We start from the raw sequence: 27,006 nt of genomic DNA, 5'->3' as shown, positions 1-27,006 counted from the left end.
GAGAATGGTCTAGTGATGACATAGACAGGGATATGTCAAGGATGTCTTCATTGGCAGATTTTTACACAAAAAACCCTGAACACTTTCTCTCCTATACTCCCGACGGGTCAGCACCCTCAGGCTCTAAGGATCCAATACCTCCAAGTAAGAAGTCCCGGTTTGAAGCCCCAACACGGTCTTCGAACCCCTTCTATATACAGCCCTACTCCCAATATCAAGGGGATACATCCTTTTGTGAGGATCCAGATTTGGGCATGTTGGAAGAGCAAACTGGTATGGGCTACTATGGGGATGATGAGGACCAAGAAGAGGAAAACCCTGAGACCTACAGAGTAGATTCCCCGGTAGCGAAAGAACCCCCGATTACCGACTCCCCTGTCGACAATCAACCTCTCCTGAATGAAGTTCTGTCCCGAGCGGCAGAACATTTCCACATTGACACATAGGGTGCTCAAGAGGAGAGGGACTTAGCAGAAGAGTTAGTGGGAGAAAGTAGGCCTGTTGCTCAGGCCATCCCTATCCTTAAGTCTATTCAGAGGAGAATAGACCCTTCCACCACCCTGCTGGCCAGCTACAACTGCCATCAGTGGGAAGAAGTCGCGGCACTCATAGACTCCGCCCCAGAACCCTTAAAGAGCCAGTTGGCACGAGTTGCGGCGGAGAGAAGAGCTGTGTCCGGTTGCATTTTAAAAGCAACCTTTGATGTTGCGGATAACGCCGGCAGATTGATAACAGAAGGAACTGTTATCAAGAGACACGCTTGGTTACGGCAGTCTGTATTCAAAGCTGAAACCCAAGCATCTTTGTTAGATAAACCGGTGGAGCCGGATCTGTTGTTTGGTAAAGCGGTCGAGGACGCGCTGAAAAATGCCATGGACGAATATGAGACACTCAAATCCCTAGGCCAACTAACCAACAAACCTCCTAATCAAAGGGGGAATGGCAATTTTCGTCGCCCACACGGCCAAAATTCCCAGAGAGGATCTAACTATTCCCAGGGGCAGGGTAAACCGTGGAACAATAATAACCAACAGTCTACCCAGGGTTACAGCAGGGGTAATAAAAGAGGACGTGGTAAGGGTAGAGGCAGTCCCAGTAAAGGAGGTGGCACGCCTCCACCAAAACAGTGACGCTCCGTTCAGGGTCCCTTCTCAAGCAACCCCAGTAGGGGGACGCATTTCCAACTTCACCCAAGTTTGGGAAGGGATCACATCAGACAGATGGGTGCTGTCCACAGTATCCGCTGGGTACTGCATAGAACTGTTAGAGCGTCCCCGGAACCATCCTCCACGACAAAGAATACATTCTTTGGAACACCAGAAGATCCTCCTCGAGGAGAACGTCAATCTGCTAGCAAAGGACGCGATAGACCTCGTCCCGGGACACCAGGTAAACAAGGGTATTTATTCAACTTACTTCCTTGTGCCGAAAAAAGATTTGACAATGCGCCCAGTGTTGGATTTACGGCCTGCAAACAAGTATGTCAAGCCCAAAAAATTTCGCATGACTACTCTCCAAGAGGTAATCCTCCTCCTAAAAAAAAGGGGGATTACATGGCAACATTGGACATGAAAGATGCCTATTTTCATATTTCCATGTTCCCAGCGCACAGGAAGTACTTGCGCTTCAAGGTGGACAGTCGGCACTACCAGTTCAAGGTACTGCCCTTCGGGATAGCTTTGTCTCCAAGGGTATTCACCAAGGTACTGGCGGTGGCGGCAGCACACCTACGCAGGGAGGCAATCCCGGTGTAGCCTTACCTGGACGACTGGCTCATCACGGGGGAGACCCCAGTAATTTGCAGAACAAACATTCAAAGGACAATCGACCTCCTCTTCGAATTGGGCTTCTCAATAAACGAGAAAAAGTCAAGTCTGGTGCCAAGCACTTCCAAACAGTTAGACACTCAAGAGGGGTTGACCTTTCCTTCAGAGGAAAGAATTCGGAATGTACTGCTGCAAATTCCAATTACAAAAAATCCCACTAACCAGCTTCCTTCCCTTACCGTGCTGAGTGAGCCAACTTAGATGTATGTGTACGTAATTTTTTGCATTCTTAAACCTAAACAAAGGGCACTTCACCACTTAATTATCGAAAAATACACATATTTTAATATTTATCACACCATATTGACAATTCCAATATACACAATTAAAAATATTCCAAACACATATTCAACAATAAGTCGTTGTGTGTACATCTTTCTTCATTACAAATAAAAGCATAGAGATATATGCTTAGAAAAACCTTTTCTATGCCTTACTGGGGGTGTGTTCTCTTTTATGAAAAGGACCCGACTCTTATTTCAGCCCTTCCTAATTTCTCTGGGCAAAGCGGACTGTGCCAACACTTTTATAAAAATGTGTTTCTAGGACCAGCATGGAAATATATCTTTAAGAATAAGCTAGGTCAGTAATCCCTATGGCGAATCCTGCTGGTACTGTCTTCGTAATTTGCAATCTTTCTTTCACTAGATCTTCAATCTTTTTCTCGGTCGGGCTGGTTCCTGTTAGCACCGTGCGGGCACTATTACTGCCCAATGGAGTTCTCTTTGTCCGGGGCACGGGGCGTCTCCCTACTACTTTGTGGCTTTACTCAGAGTGATAAAGTCTACTGCCTTCAAATTTCCTTCATTTCTATAGGAGGAACTTCATCTCTCAGGCGTGTTCTCATGGGTATGTATGCCGACTGTTATCCCGTACACGGTGTGTCTGCAGCCGGGCGTGCCGCTCGCGGTAAACGTCTGCTGCTCGATCGTGCTACGGCGATATGTGTTTGGAATATTTTTAATTGTGTATATTGGAATTGTCAATATGGTGTGATAAATATTAAAATATGTGTATTTTTCGATAATTAAGTGGTGAAGTGCCCTTTGTTTAGGTTTAAGAATGCAAAAAATTACGTACACATACATCTAAGTTGGCTCACTCAGCACGGTAAGGGAAGGAAGCTGGTTAGTGGGATTTTTTGTAATTGGTGTTTCATTATCCTCACCCACTCAGCCCCTAAAAAGAGGATAGGTATAGCTCAAGCAATATTCGACGAGGCTGCTGCAAATTCCGCAATATTAGTCCGGTCGCCAGTTAACGGTACGCAAAGCAATGCGGTTGCTGGGCATGATGGCGTCATGTATTTACCTGGTCCCCCACGCGCGCCTGCGCATGCGTCCCATGCAGGAATTGTTGGCGAAACAGTGGTCTCAGGCAAGTGGTCAGTGGGACGATCTAGTGGTCGTTTCGCCAACACTTGTACAAAGCCTAGACTGGTGGACAAGAGAAAATCTGTCCAAGGGGAAACCCTTTTACGATCCCGAGATACAGGCGGTAGTCACAACCGATGCATGCCTGACAGGGTGGGGAGCTCACCATCTCCATCACACAGTTCGGGGTCTCTGGTCTCACTCAGTGGCCAAGAATCACATCAACCTGCTAGAGCTTCTGACAGTATTCAGAGCGCTTCAAGCGTTCGAGCCCTACCTGCTAAATCTGTAAGTGCAAATCTGGACGTACAGCACTACAGCCATGTTTTACCTGAACAAGCAAGGAGGGACTCGTTCGCCAAATCTGTCCAAGCTTGCCCAGGAAATCTGGAAATGGGCACTCAGACGGAACATCTTCCTGTCATCGCAACATGTTCCAGGGGATCTCAATTCTCTAGCGGATGCTCTAAGCAGAGACCCCCTCCCAGAAGAACACGAATGGTGTCTACACAGAAGAGTCGTAGAAGATATCTTCTCTCAGTGGGGCTTCCCCACTGTAGAACTATTCGCCACAAGCGAAAACAGACAATGCCCAGGATTTGCCTCCAGGTTCCCCCAACCAGACTCCCAGGGGAACGCCCTGTGGTCTAACTGGCCAGGAATGTTTGCGTACACTTTTCCACCAACGCCTCATCAGGAAGGTGGTCAACAAGATGAACAGAGAGCCGATGACGCTCGTCCTGGTTGCTCCCATGTGGGCGAGACAACCGTGGTTCCCACACTTACGCAGATTAGCCGTGTGTGAACCGATCAAGCTTCCGGCCTGGTACAACCTACTGTCCCAGCACTAAGGTCAAAAAGTGCATCCCCAACCCAACTCAATGAACCTGGCAGCATGGCTCCTGAGGTCATAGAGTTCGGACATCTCAATTTACCACAGAGGTGTATGGACATCCTAAAAGAATCTAGGAAGCCAAACACGAGGCACTGCTACTTTGACAAATGGAAGAGATTCGTTATCTGGTGCCAGAATAAACAAATCAACCCAGTTGATTGCACTCCTTCCACTATTGTTACATACATGCTCCACCTGCTGGATGCAGGACTGGTTTTTAACTCACTGAAGGTACACCTGGCAGCTCTGTCAGCATACACCACTTCCCATAACAAGGTGTCGTGGTGGAAAGTATCAGTAGTTAAAGCCTTCATGGAAGGAGTAAAGAGACTTCACCCTCCTATTTCAAACCCAACACCAGGATGGGACCTTAACGTGGTGCTATCTAAGCTCATGGGCCCCCCATTCGAGCCCATGCACAAGAGCAGTCTCAAACACCTGACTTACAAGACGGCCTTCTTAGTAGCAATTACATCTATAAGAAGAGTCAGTGAAATTCAGGCTCTGTCAGTGCAAGATCCCTTCTTTACTGTCCATAAAGATAAACTGGTTTTACGCACACACCCTAGGTTCTCACCTAAGTTTATTTCAAAATTCCACATGAACCAGTCCATCGAGCTTCCGGCTTTCTTCCAAGACCCACAAAGCTCGGCTGAGGTGAAACTACACACACTAGATGTGCGTAGGGCGGTCCTCTACTATGTAAACAAGACCAGACCGCTAAGGAAAACAGATCTCCGTAGCTGCAGGCAGAGAGGGGGATCGTGTCTCTAAAGGTGCCATCTCTAAGTGGATTATTAACTGTATCCAGCTGTTTTACTCACTTTCTGAAAGAACTCTGCCTTTCACGCCTAGGGGCCACTCTACAAGAGGCATTGGGGCCACTCTGGCTTTCATTGCAAATGTACCTGTTAGGGAGAATTCTCTCTTTAGGCTGAATTTCCTAACCTAGTGAGTCCCCCAGCAGCTTTGCTGGATTTCTGGAGTTTGTTTTTTTCTCCTGCCAAGAGTGAGACTCTTTTTCTCCCACTCTTGGACATGATTTATGGTGTTCCTTTGACTGTTAGTGTGTTTTCTGGGCTATGGGGTCCTTTACTCCACAGGGTCTCATGTGTTTTTACTATGTGTGTTACACAGCACCCTCCGTGCAGTAACACAGGAGTGTCATAGTGACACCCCACCATAGACTCCATACCCTGGGACTGACTACTGACTCCCAGGGCCTGTAAAGTCACCATTGGCTTTACTAGTCCCAAATTATTAACAGAAACCAGTACAAACCATCATATTGTGGACGTATTGGTCGGGACAATTCAATTGCCCCGGGGTCTGTTAGTCGAGGGAGCACGTCTCCGTCCCCCCTGATCTAGTTTTGGCTGGTGGCAGTGGAAACTACTTTTTATATTCGACCGCGAATATTTTCCTATCGATTTTCCCATTGTTCGAGGCTACCAACTTTAATTATTTAATTCTCATAGCCTCGAACATACCGCTGGTTTATTTAATTAATATTAATTCGCCGGTTGGTATTTTTTGCCAGGACTCGATTCTAAAATGGCGTTTGTGTTCTCTTCTGTGACTCCAACCCAAATCTCCATACAGTAGATGTAAGGAGGGCAGTCTTTACTATGTAAACAAGACCAGGCCACTAAGAAAAAACAGATCAACTGTTTGTCTCCATAGCACGTGGCAGGGAAGGTGATCACGTTTCAAAAAACGCCATCTCCAAATGGATAGTGAAGTGCATACAGCTCTGCTACTCTCTGTCAAATAAAACTGTCTTTCACACCAAGAGCTCACTCTACCAGGGGTACAGGAGCTACCTTGGTCTTTATTGCAAATGTCCCGCTAGACGCCATTTACAAAGCAGCTACATGGAGCTCTTTTTATACCTTTACTCAGCACTACTGCATTGACACACATTCTAAAGCAGATTCACAGGTTGGACAAGCGGTGCTAAAACTATTAGCCTCTGTACCTTCTCACAGCCCGCCACCTTCTCCAGACACTACTCGCTAATCTATGCATAGCATGTGATCTAAGCAGATTCCACAAGCCTCAGAAGGGATACATTAATCACCGTAATCGTATTTCTGATGCTTGTATCTGCTTAGATTCACATGCGACCCACCCTTCCTCCCCTCTGAGAGAAGGCGCATGGAGGCTTGTAGTCTTACCTTTCTTTAGATCTGCTTGGATCATCTGTACTCGCGCTTCTCCTCATGCTACTTCATGTCAGAAAAAATACAATCTGAGGGTCCTACACGCGTGAGGGATCATGGGTACAGTGGACGTCACACTAGGGATAGTATTACTGGCACGCCCTGTGTCGATGCCGTTTCCTAGCTTACACAATCCGGTTTTAGAGCCCAGGGTATTGGCAGAAGGCGATGGTACCTAAAATGCATGGGAAAGGATACCTAGTCAACAAGTTCAGTTCCTTAGTCTTTGTTATTAGGCTTGACAATATTGAGCTGATAAAGTCATAAAGGGTAAAAGTGACTAGAATTCTTCCTTCGCCTCTATATTTGCAGCATTGGCAGAGGGCAAGCAATACTCTCCAGAGACGTGAGTGAGCAGATGAACCATCAAAACAAGCATAGTGCACAAAGTACAAAATAAAAGTAATGTGAAGGTTCTAGAATAATATACTCTTTACTGAAAACAGATGTAATAAAAATGCCACCCATGAGAGGAAAATATCCAGAATATGCAGCCTCGATATATTCGTAGGGGTCGAGGCAAGTGGGACCTCACTGGGACAGACCCTCCCCACACCCACCCTTTGGGGACAAGAACAACACCCGTTCCTATGAGGCACTCCCTAGACCTGTAACACGCAACATGTGGTATGAGTTTGATTAAGGTTTGCCCAACCTAAAGTCAGTCAGTCACTAAAGCTGTCATGCGAGGTGTGGAAGCCTCTGAAGTTAGTATTGGGAGGAGGAGGTAATGTGGAGATTACTTACTGAGAATCTTCATTACTCCTATTCAAACTATTCTGCTTCAGTACTTAGTTCCCACCCTCCCTCCCAAGCACATCTGTACGGATCCATGATGTGCTTGTTACAGATAACTGAGACTTCGTTGTAAAGGAGGAGGTTATACTCGAAAGGGAAAAGTTGAGAAAATAGTTTCTGTAATGTAGGCCGGTGCCTCACAAGTAAGGAATGTGATTAGAAAGAGTAGGGCTAGGCGTAATGAAGATTACCAGTAAGTAACTCCCCACATTTACTCTGCTTGTGCCATTATCTGCAGGGATTTAAGTTATTATTCATATGTGCAAAGCTTCCCTCTGAGAACCTCAGATTGTAGCTGTGATTAGTTCTGGATCCTCTCTGACACACAATTGTATCTTTCCTTAATGCTATGGTAGAGGCTCTCTATCGTAATGAATATTGACAACATGTATACATTATTCTGTGAGCCTGCAACCCTTAAAAGTGTTGTGAATGATCAGAGATGTGGGCGGGGCCCCAGACTAGGTTGAGCAGGGCCTGATTTCTTCAAGGATCCGGATCCAGTGCAACAGGGGAGCTTCTGAGGGTACCAACTCGTCAAGTGTTTGAAAAAGTGTCACTTTAGCTTGGCAGTTAATAGGGAATTCCAACTATGTGGATAACCAAGATTTGTAAGCTTCCTGACGAGCTAATAGTATATGTCCCTGGATGACAAACCCAATTTTTCAGCAGAATGGGCAACAGGTACTCTAGCTTTTACCTGGTGGAACTATACATCTGCAATACCGTTTCCTGTCAGGCTAGAGTAGCGATTGTGAGGCTTCTTTGGAAATTCCACCTCTACCTGGGCAGCTGTTACCTGTTTGCAGCATCGGAGGCAAAACGGGACAATCGTCACCCTGGAGACCCAGAGTTAGCCACCCCCCACCCGCCAGCAGCATAAAGGTAAAAAACACATGTGTGCATTCTTGGCTCTTTAGATTTTTTTTTAAACTAAAGCCATATATCGCATGTAATGGTTACTCTTGGTGCTTAGCATTTTACTGCCAGCCTGAGACTGTCCCTGGCTTCTGTTGGTACCTGGGGCAAGTAAAAGCTAAGTGGTCGGTGGGTTCTTCAGCCTCCCTGCGTTTTGGGATATTTTTCTGTGAGTGGGTAATACTGGGGGCGGCAGGGGAGGGATAGAGGTATGGCGGGGCTACAGCCTGCCTTTTAATCATCACACGATCACGCTGCATCTTGTTGATTGGTCTTCATCACTGTGAAGGAGTGCAGGCACAAGACCAAAGAAAGATCACATGCTCCTAATGTGCTCTGCTACCCACAACATACATTGCAGCCTGGTCCGGTCTGTGCATTAACTCTTGACTTGATACAGGAAAGATGATTTATTATTATTTTATTTTTGCTGTATCCTAACGTGAGCGCTAGACCGGGTCCTTGAGGGTGGAGAGAAAGTGTGGCGCAGTCAAGCGACAACGTTCTGCGGACATAGCAGGGCAGGTGGCTCTGATACATGGCTACTTCAAAATGTGAATGTGTGTTGGGAAGGAGTTGATGTGCAGCCCCTGAGATCAAAGGGCACTTTATTGTAACTTGACTACACAGCTGGAGTTGTACCAGGGAAATTGCTGCCTGTGGAGATAGGAAGTAATGGGTCTTTGGGGTTAGCTCATGTGCCAGTGACAACAGTGTGGTGGGTTGGGGCCTGTAGGAGACTTTGTGGTTTTGCAGCAAAGAACACGCTAACGCTATGGCATGCATATCTGTAGAGCCAAAGGCATACCTGGTTATTACGGTTTACAGAGGTGTGAAAATATGCAGCAGCAACTGGGGGCTTGGCAGTACCTATTTTAATAATGGGAACACAATGCTGAAGGGCTAGAGGACCCCCTTCTCTGTAGGTGGGTGCACTGCACTGCATCCTGGGACACAGAGATCCTGTTCTTTGGAGGTGGGCATATTTTCCTGACATGTTCATTTTTATTATTGAAGGCGAAAGTTGAGTACTGTATCCTAATTTCTTTCTCTCCCATTCCAGAGGAGAAGAGATTACGGCAGCAACAGGAAGCCAGGCATGAAGACCCAGATTGGCGCGTCGAGGAGTGGCTGGAGAAGAAAATGAAGCGGAGGAAGTTGGCGTCTGGTACAAGGTGTGGCAGCTGCTCACGTGACAGCACCATGCTGTAATTTCAATGTCATTGTTTTAAATCCTGTCTCTTGCCTGACTTGCATCGGAGTGCCAATTCTACGTTGGCATCCCCTTTTGCAGGGGAGTATCCAGCAATGCAAGAGTGGGGGGCACGAGCCACGAAAAAAGTCCTGCTACTCCTCCCCCCTCTACCTCCCCACCAAATGCAGTGCGTGTGATTCCATACGGTCTCACTCGCGCCCCCTGCCCCAATCAACTTTTTTGGTAATATTAGTGGCAGATGGCATTTGAACTAATACACATAAAATAAAATAGCTGCAGGACCATTACAGATTCAGGAAACTCATCTAGTAGAGCTCTGTCCAGGCTCTTTGGGGCAATATGCATGCAAACATTTGCATATGAACTGCACCAACAGAAGTGGCTTCACAGAAAAGGACATTGCAAGGACCATCATCAGTGTTTGATACTTGAGGCACCATGGAAGTGACTTTATAATAAATTGCCCAGTGACAAATAACTTTGGTCTCAAATACCTAAATTGCACTATTATTATATATGGTGATTAAGCTTTTCTTTTAGAACAGCATGATGCATTAGCATAAGCTATTAAGTGAATCCCTTACATAGCTGCAGATAAGACACAGTGTGATTAAATGATTTGCCCAGGATCACACACTTTGTTCAAATGGAGAAACCGGGATGTGGGCAATTTAAGCAACGGAACACATCTTCCCAGGTGTAGTTGATGGAGATATTTATTACGGTTTTGCTTTGCATTTCATGTGCTTAAATAATACTTGATAGCAATGCCTTTGGAAGCAAACCACATTACATAATAAACTAGCCTTTCATAATAAACTAACTATACACTATATACATCCACATAGAAATATGTTGAGCAGTAAGAGTTTGGCTTTAGTTTTATTCTCCCCATCCTGCATGCAAAAAGTCACAATAGCATCATGCAGATTCATGTGAGCCTAACAATCCCCCCTTTGGTTTTAAAGCCATTGTCATTATTTCATAAAGCATGCAGCATTATGCACAACCCATTCACATTTCTTAAGGGACAAAAGTCCCTGCTAGTCCCCAACCCTCCTCCCATCAATGTCTAATGGCTCCCATTGTAATGCTCTGTGCGAGGACAATGAGGGTGCTGAGCAGGAACATTGTGTTCAGCACCCTCATTGTCCTGCCAGCGGGACACTTTTACAGGGTCACGAACGGGAGATGTCCTTCTGCCAAATGTCCGGGTCTGGCTCTAAAGAGCTACTGGGAGTGCAAGCTGCCCTTCCTGCTGCCCGCCCCCCGCTCGGTACACAGAGCCCTTTTCTCTTAAGGCTGCAGGATCAATGCTGGCGTTCAAATGTCCCTGCTACCGTCACTTCCCTGCTTCTCTTGAAGCTGCAGTACCAATGTCGGTATTACGGGGGGCCCTGCTACTTTCACTACGACTCCTTTATCTCAGAGTTGCATCATGCAGGCATTTACGCTAGAATCTTTATTAGTTCAGACTATTGGGTTAAGCTAAAGCGTTGTTAGGCAGAAACCTGTGCAGTTCCCTTAGGGACCACTGCAAAAAGTTTAGGACTACAGGAGTTAGCAGTAAACCCAATTGGTAGCAGTCCTCACCACCCAGATTTACCTGGTAGCTGTGGCTGAGCAGTCAGACTTCTCTCAAGAAGAGTTCGGCAGTATACAGAGCATACACAATAGGGCAGGTAAACACAGTAGAACAAGCAAACACTGACCAGAGCTTTGGTGTAAAAGATATATAATTATTTATTTAAAAACACATCTATGAAAACACACTGGCACTAATATCAAGCAAGTTCAAAAACACGGTCACTAAAGTATATACACTCCCTTAAAAGAATATTAGACAAGTCTTAAGTAAAGCACCACTTATTTTCAGAGAGCGGTGAGCGCTTAACGCAGATGGCACTCTAATAATTCGGTTTAAAAGGGAGAGAAAGGCAGAGCATAAATTGAAACAGATCCCAACACTTTCAAAAGAACACAGCAAAAGAGGAAGGCAGAAACAAACCGTGAAGTTAGAGTTCAGAAAGCTGGATCCACTTTAAGAGGATCAGAACGAAATGTGTCCAAGGTCACAAGGTTCAAAAGTGCACAAAAGTCTCAAAGGTTCTGAAAGAAGTTGGACCAAAAGAAAGGGACCAGTTAGATGGTCAAGAGGCCAGCCCAGTCTAGAAGGTTAAGGATTTACTGTCACCTTGTAGCAATCTATAGAAAGGGAGGCCAGGCGTACACAGTACCTTGAAATGGGGAGGCCTCCAGCGGGTGCAGTTGTTCCTGGCAGCGGTTGCGAGTCGGGGCTTCGTCCGGCAGAAGAGAAGGTCTCGTCGGGGAGGAAAGCAGGAGGTCCTAGTGCTGCCAGGGAAGAAACCAGCCGCAGAGTTTCTCGATTCAAAGGAGCGGTCCTATCTTTCGCGGTTCAGTGGTAAGTGGCTATCCGGTTGCCGGGGTGCTTGGCACGGGCAATTCGACCACTAGACGTCCTGGTAGGCGAAAAGGAAAGCAAACTGGTTGTCCCCACCAGTTCAAGGGGAAGAGACTCTCCGGCAAGAAGATCTCCTCTGTCATCTGGAAGTGGTGAGACAGTTCAGCAGGGCTCCACCGGTGGTGTCGTCGTTGCAGGTCGGCTCAGCTTCTCCCTCTTCAGATTCTCAGGTCCTGTGGCGACTTCTGAAGTTCCAGTCCCAAAAGCCCTGCTTTTATGCAAGAAACCCCCATTCACTCAGCTTAGCTGTCAATCAAACATGCTAAGTGGTGAGCCGGCCGGCTCACCACTTGGGCCAGTCACACAAGAGTGCGACTTGAGTTGCCATGGCAACTCAGTCCAGGGTGCCTAAACCCCCTCCCACACTCCCTGTGGTACCCAGACAGAGTGGCACCACTTTTGGAGGCTTCTGTGTAGAAGCACGCCAAAAAGTGGAACAAAGGGCTCGTTTTGGGTTGGAGTCACAGAAGAGAACACAAACGCCATTTTAGAATAGAGTTCTGGCAAAAAATGCCAACCGGTGAATTAATATTAAATAAATAACCCGGCGGTATGTTCGAGGCTATAGGAATTAAATAATTAAAGTTGGTAGCCTCGAACAATGGGAAAATTCCATAGAGAGATTTGCGGTCGAATATAAAAAGTAGTATCCACTGCCACCAGCCAAACCTCGATCAGGGGGGATCGAGACGTGTCCCCTCGAATAACAGACCCCGGGGGAATCGAATTGCCCCGACCAGTACGTCCACAATATGATGGTTTGTACTGGTTTCTGTTCATAATTTGGGACTAGTAAAGCCAATGGTGACTTTACATGCCCTGGGAGACAGTAGTCAGTCCCAGGGTAAGAAGTCTATGGTGGGGTGTCACTATGACACCCCTGTGTCACTGCACTGAGGGTGCTGTGTAACACACATAGTAAAAACACGACCCTATGGAGTAAAAGACCCCATAGCCCATAAAACACATTAACAGTCAAAGGAACCCTTCAAATCATGTCCAAGAGTATGAGGAAAAGAGTCTCACTCTTGGCAGGAGAAAAAAACAAACTCCAGAAATCCAGCAAAGCTGCTGGGGGACTCACTAGGTTAGGAAATTCAGCCTAAACAGCTAAACAGAGAATTCTCCCTAACACTCGCCCCCCCCCCCCAGACTAAGGGACAGGAGGATTTAATCCACTCCTGGATGAATCTCATACCTCTAGTCGATGGCATACATCCTAGAGAGGCCATCAGCATTTTGGTGGTGACACCCTGACCTGTGCTCAATGGTGAAATCAAACCCTTGCAGGCAGATTGACCATCTCAATAGTTTTGGGTTTTCCCCTTTCATTTGCATTAACCATCTCAAGGGTTGGTGGTCAGTCTGAATGACAAAAGTAGAACTATACAAGTACGGCCTAAGCTTCTTCAGAGCCCACACAATAGCAAAACACTCTCGTTCAATGGTTGCCCACCTTGTTTCAGGGTCCTTCAGCTTTCTACTGATGAAGCAAACTGGGTGCTCCCTACCTTTCCCATCCAGTTGACTGAGGACTGCACCTATGTTTGGTGGTAGTCAGGAGCTCTGAGTACTGGGGCTTGGCAAAGAGCCTTTTTCAGGTTTTCAAAGGCCTGATTGCATTCCTCATTCCATCTAACCTTTTTAGGGAATTTCGGAGAGGAGATGACATTCAGTGAAGAAGCTATGGTCCCATAGTTCTCTATGAAATTCCTGTAGTACCCAGTGAGACCTAAGAAGGCTCTCCCCTGGGTCTGAGTAGTAGGTGTTGTCGAATTTTGCACAGCTTCAATCTTACTGAGCAAAGGCCTTATTTCTCCACCTCCTACCTCATGTCCAAGGTAGACCACTTTACTCTGTCCAATCTGGCGTTTACTTGCCTTTATGGTCAGATTGGCCTTCCCGAGAGCCTGCAAAACATAGCTCAGGTGGTCCACATGTTCTTCCCAGGTTTGGCTGAAGACTGCAATGTCATCCAAGTATGCTATGCAGGAGTTCTCCATCCTTGTCAGAACCTGAACTACCATCCTTTGAAATGTAGCAGGTGCATTTTTCAATCCAAAAGGCATAACCTTAAACTGGTATAAGCCAATGGGGGTAGAAAATGCAGTTTTCTCCTTGGCATGGTCTGTCAGGGCTATTTGCCAATAGCCTGACGCCAAGTCAAATGTGCTGAGGAACTTGGCTGCACCAAGTCTATCCACCAACTCATCTGTCCTTGGCAAAGGGTGGGCATCAGTCTTTGTGACTGCATTAAGAGCGCTATAATCCACACAGAATCTAAGTTCCTTAGACCCTGCCTTTGGTACTAACACAACTGGGCTAGACCATGGACTAGTAGAGGGTTCTATTACCCCGAGATCAAGCATCTTGCTGACCTCACCTTTGATGTGGGTTCTTACATTTTGTGACATCCTGTATCCTCTGCTTTTAACGGGCAGACAGTCATCAGTGAGTATGTCATGCTGTCCCCAAGGGGTCAAGCCTGGTGAAAGTGAGAACAGAGAGGCAAACTGATTCAACATAGATCTGCACTCTTCTTGTTGCTCAGGTGTCAGATTTAAAGAGAGATTTACTCCAATCTTTTCGTCCAAAGGTAAGCCTCTGAGGAGATCAGGAAGAGCTTCACTCTCTTCTTCTTCCTCTGATGATGCTAGAAGCAAAGCTCCTACATCAGGTCTGGAGACATGCGCTTTTAGTCGGTTGGTGTGGAAGACTGTGGGAGCCTCCTTGGGATTGCCCAAGTCCACCAGATAGTTGACCTCTCCAAGTTTACCCACAACTTTGAAGGGTCCCATCCATTTGTCTTGCAAGGCCCTCTGCCTTGTTGGAATCATAACTAGAACTAGCTGGTCTTGAGTAAACTCAACCATGTTAGCCTTTTGATCATGCCAGTGCTTGACCAAAGCTTGACCAGCTTTCAGGTTACCACTAGCTTCTGCCATCATGTGTGACATTCTCCTCCGGAGACCTATCACATAGTCAGTCACTCTGACTGGCTTGGGGGAAGCAGCACTCTCCAACCCCTCCTTAATCAGGGCTAAGGGGCCTCTGACGGGATGGCCATAAAGAAGTTCGAAGGGAGAATAACCTACTCCCTCCTGAGGGACTTCTCTATAAGCAAAGAGAAGGCATGGCAGAAGAAGATCCCACTTTCTTTTAAGGGGGTCCTCTAAAGCACCTATCATGCTCTTCATGGTTCTGTTGAACCTTTCAACCAACCCATTTGTCTGAGGGTGGTATGCGGTTGAGAACTTGTAAGTAACTCAGCAGGTTTCCCACATGGCTTTCATGTAGTGGGACATAAAATTTGACCCCCTGTCAGAGATTACTTCCTTAGGAAAACCAACCCTGGTAAAAATGCCAAGGAGGGCCTTTGCCACAGCCGGAGCTGTAACAGTCCTCATAGGAATTGCCTCAGGGTACCTAGTAGCATGGTCTACTACAACAAGAATAAACCTGTTGCCTGAGGAGGTTGGAGGATCAAGGGGGACCAACAATGTCAATCCCTACTCTCTCCAATGGGACTCCCACAACTGGGAGAGGCACTAAGGGTGCCACATTCTTGGAGCCAACCTTACCAGAAGTCTGGCAGGTGTGGCAGCTCCTGCTTACTTATCTACTTCGGCCCTCTGTGTGATGAACCTGTACTGAAGGTACCAGATTTTAATCATGAGTTCTTCTCACAAACAGATGCCTCCAAAACATGTCTCTGAGCTGTGTTATCCCAAGAATACGACAGTATAGAACACAGTGCTATATATCAGTATGAAGCTCTTTTTCGAGGGAACAGAATTATGCCACCATTGATTTGGAAGCCTTGGCGATCAAGTGGGCTGTAACACACCACAAATACTATTTAATTGGAAGAAAATTTAGACTGGTCACCAATTAATCTTAACGTGGATGAGTCTAAGAAAAGATACCAATGCTCAAACCATGAGATGGTTTCTAGACCTGCAGCTGTTCTGCTTCACAGTGGAACATCGAAAGGGATGCAAACAGTGAAATGTAGAGTTCCTTAGTCGATTTCCAATCAATGAAGAAGGGAAGCCAGTAAACTAAGGGAAAGGGTATGTGACGGCACACACAATTCCGTCACTTCTCCCCTAGTGAGAGCCTTTCCCTGTGAGGCTATGGAGGTGAACCCACTTAGAACACCCTGCCTCGACGTAGAGGCAAGCGGGACCACAACCGAAGAGACTCCCTGCCCCGCCCCCCCCAAACCCCCCCCAGGGATAACGACGTGCATACTTATGCGGACCTCCCTAAGCAAGACATCACTAACCCCCCTTCAGAAACATCCAATCCAATGAAGAAAGATATGAAGAATAAACCAAATACGCCAGGGAAGTCCAATGGCAGTGTCATAAGTTAGAGGCAGAGACGTTGAGAGAGAGACGGAGAGAACCCACGAGTTTCACAGAGGTATGCTGAAGGAGAGGCATCTGATGGTAAAGATAAGCCCAAGTGCAGCTTCTGATGTTTGGTGTTGGGGAAGAGATGCAGGAAAGTGAGGTGGACGTAAGGCGTCCTGTGCCTGAGCGAGAGTCAAGTGGTGGCATGACTGTAAGCAAGTCGTGGTGGACCAAAGGGTCGGTGAACAACGCAGCTAACACTTCCATTGAGGCATTGTGGAGCGAACCGAACAAAGAAAGATCGTAGAAACCATATGTGAGACGACAAAAGAAACGAGAAGCCAACCTGACAAACAAAGGAAAGCATCCCAACCTGTTAGGAACCCCGGTGAGGTTATGCTGGAACAATCCAGGTAATGTAGAAAACGGGAGACTCGGGAGCAATATGCACTACATTTTAATAGGTATTCACTGGGGCATGCAATACACACACACAGACTACTGGCTAATAACAATAGGTTTTGCATGGATTGTGTCCTCCCATGTATTCCTCATCTTATGATATCTTCGTTTCCAGCTTCAGCTGCTTCTGAAAACAAAATTCTCGACCGAGGGCGCTATGGATTTACATGGTAGACCCGATGTTCCTCGAGGTCTTCCATCTCGGTTGACGTCATTGTCGAGTGTATACCATGCGCATCGACTTTTGGCTTCAGTTCCTTTTTTCCGCGAATGCAATAGCTTTGAGAATAACCGCACCCTTCAGTTTTCGGCAGAAAACGGTTTCGATATGGCCTCCACTTCGACACCCGTTACTCCGAAGACCGGTTTGAAAAAGTTCCTATAATGCGGTGCTAAAATGTCCATCACAGACCCGCATAAAAAATGTATTTGGTGCCTGGCCGTCGAGCATGAAACCTCTGACTGCCGATTTTGCCAGTTGATGACAGGTAAGGCCTTAAGAGAGCGTAAAGCTAAATTGTCAGCGGGTAGGATTGCCCCAAAATCCCTTTCTACTCCATCGAAATTTGGGTTGTGCCATGAGTCGAGGGATTCATCTCATTAAAAAAAAAAAAAAACGTACTCCCTCCTCTTCATCTTCAAAAAAGTCAAAGAGAAGGCATCATAGAGCACCCTCTTCTTCTTCCTCAGATACTGCTCAGGAAAGAAACTTTGTCTGCCCCACTAAATCCTTTACAAAAGATGAGTGAGAATATTTCAGAAAACAGATGGTTAAAATCCTCGAAAGAGGCCTCGTCCTCGAAACCTAAAAAAAATAGTGGCCATGCTCCAGTCAATGACAAACAAAAGGCCAAGGCAAAATTCTGCGTGCCCTCGAGCCCGGCGGGTCTTAAGCCTAAAACCTCCCTCGTAGCATAAGTCGAATGACGGGCGTCGACACCAAAATCGTCGATATAGTCTAGAACCAAGACATCGGCGCCGGCAGTGGAGTCATCGCCTTTACCACAAAAACCTCAGGAAAAGGTTTTTAAACCTTTCCCTAAAAAGCTAATTTTAAAGTCTTTAACCTCAATATATGAGGGTTATGAGACATCAGATGACACCCCACCCTTTGGCCTTCAAATAGATGCTACTAATTTACACAAAGATACTCCTAATGTCCCAGAAAGTTTCATCTCATTTCACTCTAAACGGCCTCGGTCCTGGGCCCTGCCACTCTCCACTTGCACTGATGCCCTGGAACCCCTTTGCACTGCGGGTCTGTCTCTGTATCCCTACAGGCCCCCCGCCCCCAGCACTTGTTCTGCACTTACCTCACACTTGCCACCAGCTGGCCCTATTTATTTATTTATTACGTACGCCTCTTACCTTGTACTGCACTTCCCCCCTCCCCTTCCCCTTGCACTTTTCCCCTCCCCTACCCCTGCACTTGCGCGATCTGAATGACACCTGGCCTAGTAGGATCGTTTTCTGTCTCCCCTTGTACCCCCCTCCCTGCCTCGTCGCGCCTTGAAACACTTGTGTATAGGCGCGTTACAAATGCCATATCATATCATATCATATCATAACCAGAGTCGTGGAGCTACATGATAGCTTACAAACAGCTAGTGGTGTTGACGCTTCTCCAGAATTAGACTTTGCGAAGCCAGACCCGGCTGATCATGCTGATGCATCATACAGAAGTCTTATGACTAGGGTTATATATTTTTTAGGATGGAGTACACCTGCTCCTCCATTTGAGCAGGATGATCTCAGACATATTGGACAAAGGTCCACAAAATGACCCGGTACTACCCTTTCATGTGGCACTCCAAAAAAGAGTAATGGCAAACTGTGAAGTTCTGGAACGTAGTCCTGCAGTTAATAGAAACCTCACCAGAAAATAGACCATCCAATAGCGACCCAAGCTACCTGTCAATACATCCGACACCGGAAAGTTTAGTGGTTCAAGCAGCTACGTTCACCTCGAAGCAAGCTGCATACTCAACTATCACTTCAGATAGGCATGATACATGTAGTGATACCTAGGCAAAGAGTTATTTTGGCTGTAAGCATAGCATTAAAGGCTGCTAACTCTACATGTGCACTGACAAAATGTACATTCGTCCTGTGGGACTGTGTAGCATGGCAACAGATCACATCCCTGAAGGGGTGGAAAGAGACGGCTTCATGAACCAGATAAGAGATGGCAAAGAGGCCATGTGTGAGTCTCTTCAGTCAGGTCTGCACTCTGCTGACCGTATCGGCAGAGCCATGGTTGAAAGCACTTTTATACGCAGGTGTGCGTGGTTGAGGAAGTCTGGATTTGCACCTGACTTTCAATCTAGAGTCCTCAACATGTCCTTTGACGACTCTCATTTATTTGGTAATAAAACTGACAAAAGCCTTGAAAAGCTGCAGACCTCAAAAGCGGCAGCCAAGTCCCTAGGTTCCCGCCATCAGGCAGCCACAGCCATTTCACACCAGCGGATCATCTTGGAGGGGTAGGTCCTTTCGTTTCTATTCCTCGGTTGGAAGAGCGAGAGGAAAAAGAAGATTCCCTTGTGGTGGACGAGGGAGAGGTGCAAAGCCCACCCAAGCAACAGCATCTTTACCATCAGCCGCTGCTTAAGTTGCTTCAAACCTCTCTGAGGTCTTGACTCACGACACCCTGGTGGGATGCAGATTGTCGCAACATCTGAAAATAATGGCCAAGTATTACTTTAAATGCATGGGCACTGGAAACAGTAGCCCGAGGTTACTGCCACCCCTTTATACAGAGATCTCTGGATCATCCAATGGGAAGCCATTCGTTAAATGTTCCAGATCCATTCCTGTTGCAGGAAATGTTGAGCCTGCTAGAGAAAGGTGCTATTGAGCCAGTACCTGTAATGGAGAAGAACAAAGGATGGTACACTCCCTATTTTCTGATCCCCAAGAAGGAAGGAGGACAAAGACCCACCTTGGACTTAAGATACTTGAAAAAGTTCCACAGGAAGGACAAGTTGAAGATGGTCACACTTTTTCAGGTCCTTCAGGCCCTCCAGCTCCAGGATTGGATAGTGTCATTGGACCTTCAGGATGCTTACTTTCATGTGTCAATCCATCACAAGCACAGCAAGTATCCGAGGTTCGTCATTGGCGGCTCTCCTCAGTTTCGAGTTCTGCCATTCGGACTGACCTCCACCCCAAGGGTTTTCACCAAACTAATGGTGGTGGTGGCAGCGAGGCTTAGGAGAGGGGCGATTCACGTCTACCCCTACCTGGACGATTGGCTGATCAGGGCATGTTCACCCAAACAAGCCCTGGAACCTCTAAGCATAACCTGCCACTCTATCCACAGACTGGGCTTCTCCCTCAATTACAAAAGTCCCACATGATACCATCTCAAAAGCTCCAGTTCATCGGAGCGGTCCTGGATGCATCCTTTGGGGGAGGGGCCTTGCCACCCGAGATGAGGGCTCAACACATTCTGCAGATGGTCACCAAATTCCTGAGTGCCCAGCGTCTTCCGGCCTTCAACCTTTTGAGGTTTCTCGGCCTCATGGCATCCTGTATTTTCCTGGTGCCTGAAACTCACCTGAGAATGAGATCCCTTCAATGGGCTCTCAGGACACAATGGTCTCAATTTTCAGGCAGAATTTCACTCCTACTTCAGGTTCCGAGCAAGGTCGCACAGGATCTTCTGTGGTGGGCCTGCAAGGAAAACATTTTCAAGGGGAACCTTTTTGGCAACCATGACCAGAGATAACAATAGTTACGGATGCCTCACTCACGGGGTGGGGAGCCCACGCCAAGGTCAAGCAAGGTCGCACAGGATCTTCTGTGGTGGGCCTGCAAGGAAAACATTTTCAAGGGGAACCTTTTTGGCAACCATGATCAGAGATAACAGTAGTTACGGGCGCCTCACTCACGGGGTGGGGAGCCCATGCCAACGATCTGACAGTCAGCGGCTGTTGGTTTCCATTGGAGTCCAATCTACACATCAACGTTTTGGAGGTGAGGGCAATCGGACTAGTGCTGAAGGCCTTTCTGACCTCTGTATGGGGGAAAAACATCCTGATAATGACGGACAACACAGTGACCATATAATACCTCTACAAGGGAGGAGGTGTAGGGTCACTACCACTGTGCAGAGAAGCGATGCAATGCAATGCTGCTCTGGTGCTGTTAATTCAAGAAGGAATATCCCTGTCGGCAGTTAAACTAGCCGGCGAGGAGAACACAGCGGCGGATGCTCTGAGCAGGCAGAGCAGTCTCCCACAAGCGGGAACTAGCTCAGGAAGTCCTTCAAGAGATCTTCACCCTTTGGGGTACCTCTCAAGTGGATCTGTTCACGAACAGTCTCAACCAGAAGTGCAAACTGTTTTGCTCCAGGCAATTTTCCCCAAGAGGAGCTCTTGGAGACGTGTTCATAGTGGACTGGGATTTTCCACTTCTGTACGTATTTCCTTCAGTCCCCGTCATTCCTCACATGATCAGGAGGTTGAGAAAGCTTGGGAAAACCATTATACTAATTGCCCCAGATTGGGCCAGGAGGACGTGGTACCCAGACCTTCTGGACATGTCCATCTGCCCTCCAATGCGTCTTCCACAAAGAGAGGACCTTCTCTCGTGAGAGGAGGGTCAGGTTCTCCATCCATAGGTCAAGACACTCAACCTTCCTGCATGGTTTCTGAGCGGTTGAGATATAAGGATTGGGACCTCCCGGATGAAGTAATGGAGATTTTGCTTTCGGCCAGAAGACCAGCAACAGAATCCCTATACTGCTGCCGTTGGAGCAGGTCCTCCAGCTGGTGTAGGGAAAAGGATGTGGCCCCTTTTCAATGCGATACACCTACAGTGTTATCTTTTTTGTTACATATAGCAAATCTGGGGCTCCAAATTGGAACAATTAAGGGTTATCTGGCAGCGCTTTCCATATTCAAGCGCACCTCAGAGGAGGAATTATACTTCAAAATACCTTTCATAACTCTGTTTCTTAAAGGACTCACAAATGTGTTTCCTCCTACACCTTTCCAAGTCCCAACTTGGGACCTTAATTTGATCTTAATGTTTTTGATGTGTGCTCCTTTTGAGCCACTCCACTCCTGCCCATTAAGGTTGCTAACTTTCAAACGATTTAATTAGTTGCGAAAACATCAGCCCGCACGGTGAGTGAGTTGCAGGCCTTATCCTGTAAACCTCGGTTTACCACCTTTTACAAGGATATGGTTGTCCTTCAAGTCAAACACTCTTTTCTACCTAAAATTGTATCGGATTACCATTTAGCTCAGACAGTTGTGCTTCCAACCTTCTATCCACCATCCCATCCTGGCAAGGAAGAGGAAAGATTTCATAGACTCGACCCAAGGAGAGCTCTAAGTTTTATGCTTCAAGAATGGCAAAATGAGGCCAGCATGACCAACTCTTCATTGGGTATAGAGGACATAAACTAGGTCTGTCAGTTACCAAACATACCATATCCAGATGGATAATACGGACTATTTCAGAGTGTTACATTCTGGCTGGAAAAGATCCCCCAGTAGGCTAAAGGGCTCATTCTACTAGGGGAATGACAGCTTCCTCTGCCCTCATAAGGGAGTTCTGATAAAGGATAGCTCTGAGGCAGCTACCTGGTCTACAACCCACATGTTTACAAAACTTTATTGTTTAGATACTTCTAACAATGAGGGAAGATTTGGGAAGGCAGTTCTATGCTCCATTCTGGACAAGTAATGGCATTCAAAATTCTTACACCCTCCTCCAAAAATGTAATACTGCTTTGGGAGTCTATCATAAGATGAGGAATACATGGGAGGACATAATCCATTCGAAGAACAAGTTACTTACCCATGGTAACCTTCTTTTGATTGGATGTTCCGCCCACGTATTCGTTATCGACCTTCCCAACCTACCCTGCTGTAGACTTAATGTATTTATTTATTGTTTGCTGGTTAGGCGCTTATACAATAAGAATATACTGTTTCATAGCACCCACAGGGCAGTGGGGGGAACGGGTGGGGGAAATGCAATAAAACACATTATTTAAGAGTAGAGGGAGAGGAACAAACCTACTATGCGTTGTGAGTATTCAGAACGTGCAAGTGCAGAATTTGCAGGCATTAAACTTTACGCTCTTTTAAAGTCTTACAAATTAAAGGCACTTAATAATGTCGGTAATTCTGCTTATCAAGCAGCTGAAGTTGGAAACTAAGGTATCATAAGATGAGGAATACTTGGGAGTAACATCCAATCTATAGAACGTTACCACGGGTAAGTAACTTGTTCTTTGCCACAAGTGGTCTGTTGCCTGGTGCAGCTGTACCAGCCCTCCCCGCCCCCCCAATTATGTAGAATTGTACATCTGTTTTGTTGGATGAATGAACGGACCTATCATAAGGAAGAGTGTAATTACACTTTCTAAAAACAACACCACCTATTAACCAGTGCTTGTCCTACTCTTGTGCTATCCACTTTTAGATAGGCGGCACACCAGCGCAGCCTAAGGAGACTTGGAGATAGGTAGGGACAGCTAGACAATCTCTGTCTCCTTTTGACACTTTTGTCCAGCACACAGGACTATTGCACTTTAGCCGTACCCTGTTCACTTCATTCTGTATGTAGAGTGTGTTGCACCAGATAATTATCAGGTGGGTTAGCCCGTTGTTAGGCAAGATTGTATGCAGTACCCTTTGGGTGCACTACAAAACCCTGACCTCCTGGCAATAGGAACCCAACCTTTGGTATAAGTCTGTGTTACACAGATTGGTAGCGTGTTGAGCAGCCATGCTTTTCTCAAGAGGGGTCAATGTGAGCTGTAGGGGAGATGCACAGAGATTCACAGTGACATGTATTCAAATAAACTCTTGCACACAAGGTTTCTTGAATAAACAATTATTAATTTAACTGTCAGTTTGAGTAAGACTTCTTCAGAAGGGGCAATATAATAACGCACAAATGCACTCCAAAATACAAACTCTTAGATTCTCTAAATCAGCAAATACCCATTTGGGATGGCACACAGACACTTCCTACGCCCTCAGGTGACTTAAGTAACTAGGACACTCTGGACATTAATATATCACTGTTGCATTTAGAGTAATACTGATCGGCATGTCAAAGAAAAGGGTTATTAGAAGAACACAAGAGATCACACAAATATTCTGAAGCAGGTAAGATGCTTTTTGAAAAACCCCCAAGGCAAAGTTAGTTAACCCCTTTCTAGAAGGAAGACCAAACACAATGTCATAGGGAAGAAGAGTCATACAGGGAGCTAGGCTAGGGCAAAGTCAATTGGGCAAAAAGTCTAGGTGAGCTGAAGCACTTCTTGTAAGTAGGTAAAAGTCTTGCATAATATCTTTGTAGAAAAGAAGAAATCAAAGCAGGGCCACAAGCTGATTAGACTTGTGAGATAGAGAAGCTGATTGCAAATCTACAAAAGCAACAAAGACCAGTCTCAGCTGAGAACAAGTGAGGTTACACGACAAGAGGTAAGTTCTCTTAGAATTTACAGTACCTTTGGTTAGAAGAAAAGGACTTTGGCTGGCTTCTGTTCCTGAGCAGCTCTGCCGATCCTGTGTTCCTGGGCATCAGTTGTGGGGACAAGAAGGAGGACGTCTGGAGGACTCCTTCACTGCAACGGGACGGTCGGCGACAGAAAAGGACCACCTTCTATTCAGTGGCACTTCGCGGTTTCAGCTCCTCGCGTCTAAGCAAATAGCAACACTGCAGACTGTTGGCTGTCGAGATGGGCTTTCCTTGCATCTGGGGTTCAGCACTCTGTTAAGGTGGCTCAGGCTTGGTCAGTCCAGCTTCCTGGTAGTCCGGCGGATCTTCCTGGAGCTCTTGGCCAACTTAAAAGCAACGCCCACAATCTGGTGTTCCTCTCCCTGGCTATTCGGTTCCAGCAGCAACTGCAGTGGAATTTCAACAAGCTCTGAGACGATGTCCAGGTGGCTTACTGTGGAGTTGATTGGTCCCACCAACTCAAGGGGGAGAAGTCGTCCTTGCAGGACTTCTCTAGTTGAGGCGAATCCGGCGCTTCAGCACAGCAGCAGGGCTTCACCGGGCAAACCAACGGTCCAGGACTTGCAGCAGGCGTCTCTTCCAAGTTCTTCTTCATATTCCTTCGTCCAGTGGTCGACTCTGCCTTCCAAGCCAAAAAGCCTTGCCTTTTATGCAGGTTTCTCCCATTCATTCCAGCATAGCTTGTCAATCACACAGCAGGGTGGCTGTCCTTGCCACACAGCCAGCCGGCCAATCACCTTTGGGTGAATTCCTGTAACCAAGGGGATTAAGCATAGGGAGTTTCGGGCACCTCCCTCACTTCCTGCCCCTACCAGACATACTGGAGCCAGAGACGGGCTTCACTCGTGAATCCTGCCAAAGACAAAATAAACAAAGGGACCAAACCTGGTTTGGCACGCAGAGTAAATCTCAAGAAGGACCTTTCCAGCAAGAAATGGCGAAAAAAGAAGAACGGGCCATTTTGACAAAATGGGCACCCATGGGTGCTTTACCAAAGCTGCAGTTGCAGCCCGCGGTAAAAACACCATGGTAGTAAAAAATAAACCACTGCCACCAGCCATTGTAGAAAGGGTAACATAAAATTGTTAAATGAGAAACCAGACAAAGGGGGTACTAAGTAGCCCGTGCAGCACCCTATTGTAAGATAGTGTGTGCTGGGTCTGGAAAGATACAAATGTAAGTAAAGTCAATTTCACTTCACTGCTCTGGAAACAGTAGTTAATACAAGAGAAGGTATTTAAGCCTTTGGGAAATCTGAGAGACTTCCCTGTGGCACTGCACTAAAGGTGCTGTCTGTCACAATGTAAAGATGATGCCTATGGCGTTTGTCAGACTCCACAACCAAAAAGAAACCGAGAGTTCAAATCACATTGCAATACATGAGAGAGTGGGGGGAAAAAGGGTCACCATCTCTCCAGGTTAAAAATGAAAAAGTCCTAGAGTCCAGCAAAAGTGCTGGGGTTCTCTAAGGTAGAGAGAAATTGGCACATTTCTGAGAATTCTCCCTAACAAGGGCATAGTGCTGCTAGACACCCGGAGCTGTGAAAGGTCCAAACTGCCTAAGAACATCTGAAAGGACATCCTTGCAGGCATCACTGACCACTTTTTCCCATCAAAGAGAGCCCAGAGTCATTGGGTGCCGTGGAAGGTCTGCCGGTGGTCTCCCGCCACAAGAAGCTATCGAACTAATCCTGAGGGTCCAGCCAGGGTCTGAGGTCCACTCCAGTGGTTGAGTCCCGGTTGCCAGAAGCCGTCCAGAGTTCTGTGCTGCGACTGCAGCCCTGAGGAACCGAAAGTCAGAAAACCGCAATATTCTGAAACCCAGCACCAAAAATGACCTATGCACCCGTCACCGCCAGAAGTCATTGAAGGGTCCCATGGGTCTTCTCTTCATCCACCAAGCCTTTAAGGAGATCACAGCAAGTTTCCAGTCGCAGAATTCGTCGACCACAGGAGAGCACTGCAAAGAGCCAAACTACTGCCATTCCGTAAGACTTTGGTTCCTTTTTATTCTGGGACTCAGCATCCCAGTGGCTCTTTCTTTCAAAGGGGATCCATCCTGGGAGGGAATCGTCGAGTAAAGCTGAGAAACTCTGCCACTTTGCCTGCCAAGGCACCAAAGGTACTGTGACGAGGTAGAGCATCTTCAAGCCTCAGGATTCGTCCAGGGGTCCCCGATTCGTCTTGGATCCTGTTCTCCTGTGGCCTCTCAGTTACTTTGGGGGTGGTAGAACCTTTTTAAAAGAAAGTTTTTAAGTTATAAAACAATATTGGACTGGCCTGTTAAAGACAACATAAGTTACTCCCTAACTTTTCTATTACAGGTTGCCCAAGTGGGGTGCATCCTCACTCAGAATAACTTGTCTAGTCTAAAGAAAGCATTTTGCCACTGTTCACAACTAACCTGCCCTTCTTTCCTATTCTATGTTGGTTACACCTTATTTAAGAATTCACCTGCCATTTGAAACTGTCTGCAGTTAGTGCAGTTCTTACTGAATTTAAGTAGTGTGTGGTACCACATGGAGTGTATATATTAACCATTCTCTGAATAAGTATTCCATGTACAAAGTGTTATTATTTATATGTTTATTTTGTATAAGTAGCAAACCTTATTGTATATAAATAAGCTGTGTTATCACCCAACAGTGTGTGGACATTCCTTTGTGGGGGCTTTGGTGAAACACTGTACTAAAGAACCTGCCTGCATCACCTTCTGAAAGCGTAAGCCTGGCTGCTCGTCCAAAGCTACCAAATTGAGAGCCTTGCTGGTGTTGTTTTGTGCCTTTACGCTACCATATAGGGGCGTAAGTACAGGTGCCCCCCGCCAGTCTTTACACCCACGTATTCCTCATCAACCTCCTGTCCTTCCCCTCTTGCTTGCCAGGAATGTCCATGGTTTACACCTTCCTTTCTCGCAATGTCAGATTTGTCTCCATCTGTGGCAAAGCATGCAGAATAATGGGGAAAA

The 27,006-nt window shown here is 46.6% G+C and overlaps 1 protein-coding gene across 2 annotated transcripts in view; it reads left to right on the top strand.

Annotated features, from left to right (window-relative positions):
- The window catches only part of ZMAT5 (zinc finger matrin-type 5), a 182,652-nt gene that overhangs the window by 109,897 nt on the left and 45,749 nt on the right, over positions 1–27,006 (top strand). The window contains exon 5 of one of the 2 annotated variants that reach the window (XM_069619282.1): positions 9,096–9,207. The exons of the other annotated variant lie outside the window; for it this stretch is intronic. Within the exon in view, the coding sequence (XP_069475383.1) occupies positions 9,096–9,207 (112 nt within the window). The remainder of the gene's footprint in view (positions 1–9,095; positions 9,208–27,006) is intronic. 2 annotated transcript variants of the gene reach the window in all.

Source organism: Ambystoma mexicanum, chromosome 10 (genome assembly GCF_040938575.1).
Source record: "Ambystoma mexicanum isolate Mex_15411 chromosome 10, UKY_AmexF1_1, whole genome shotgun sequence".
Taxonomy (NCBI): Eukaryota; Metazoa; Chordata; class Amphibia; order Caudata; family Ambystomatidae; genus Ambystoma; species Ambystoma mexicanum.
This window is presented reverse-complemented; position numbering and strand designations above follow the sequence as displayed.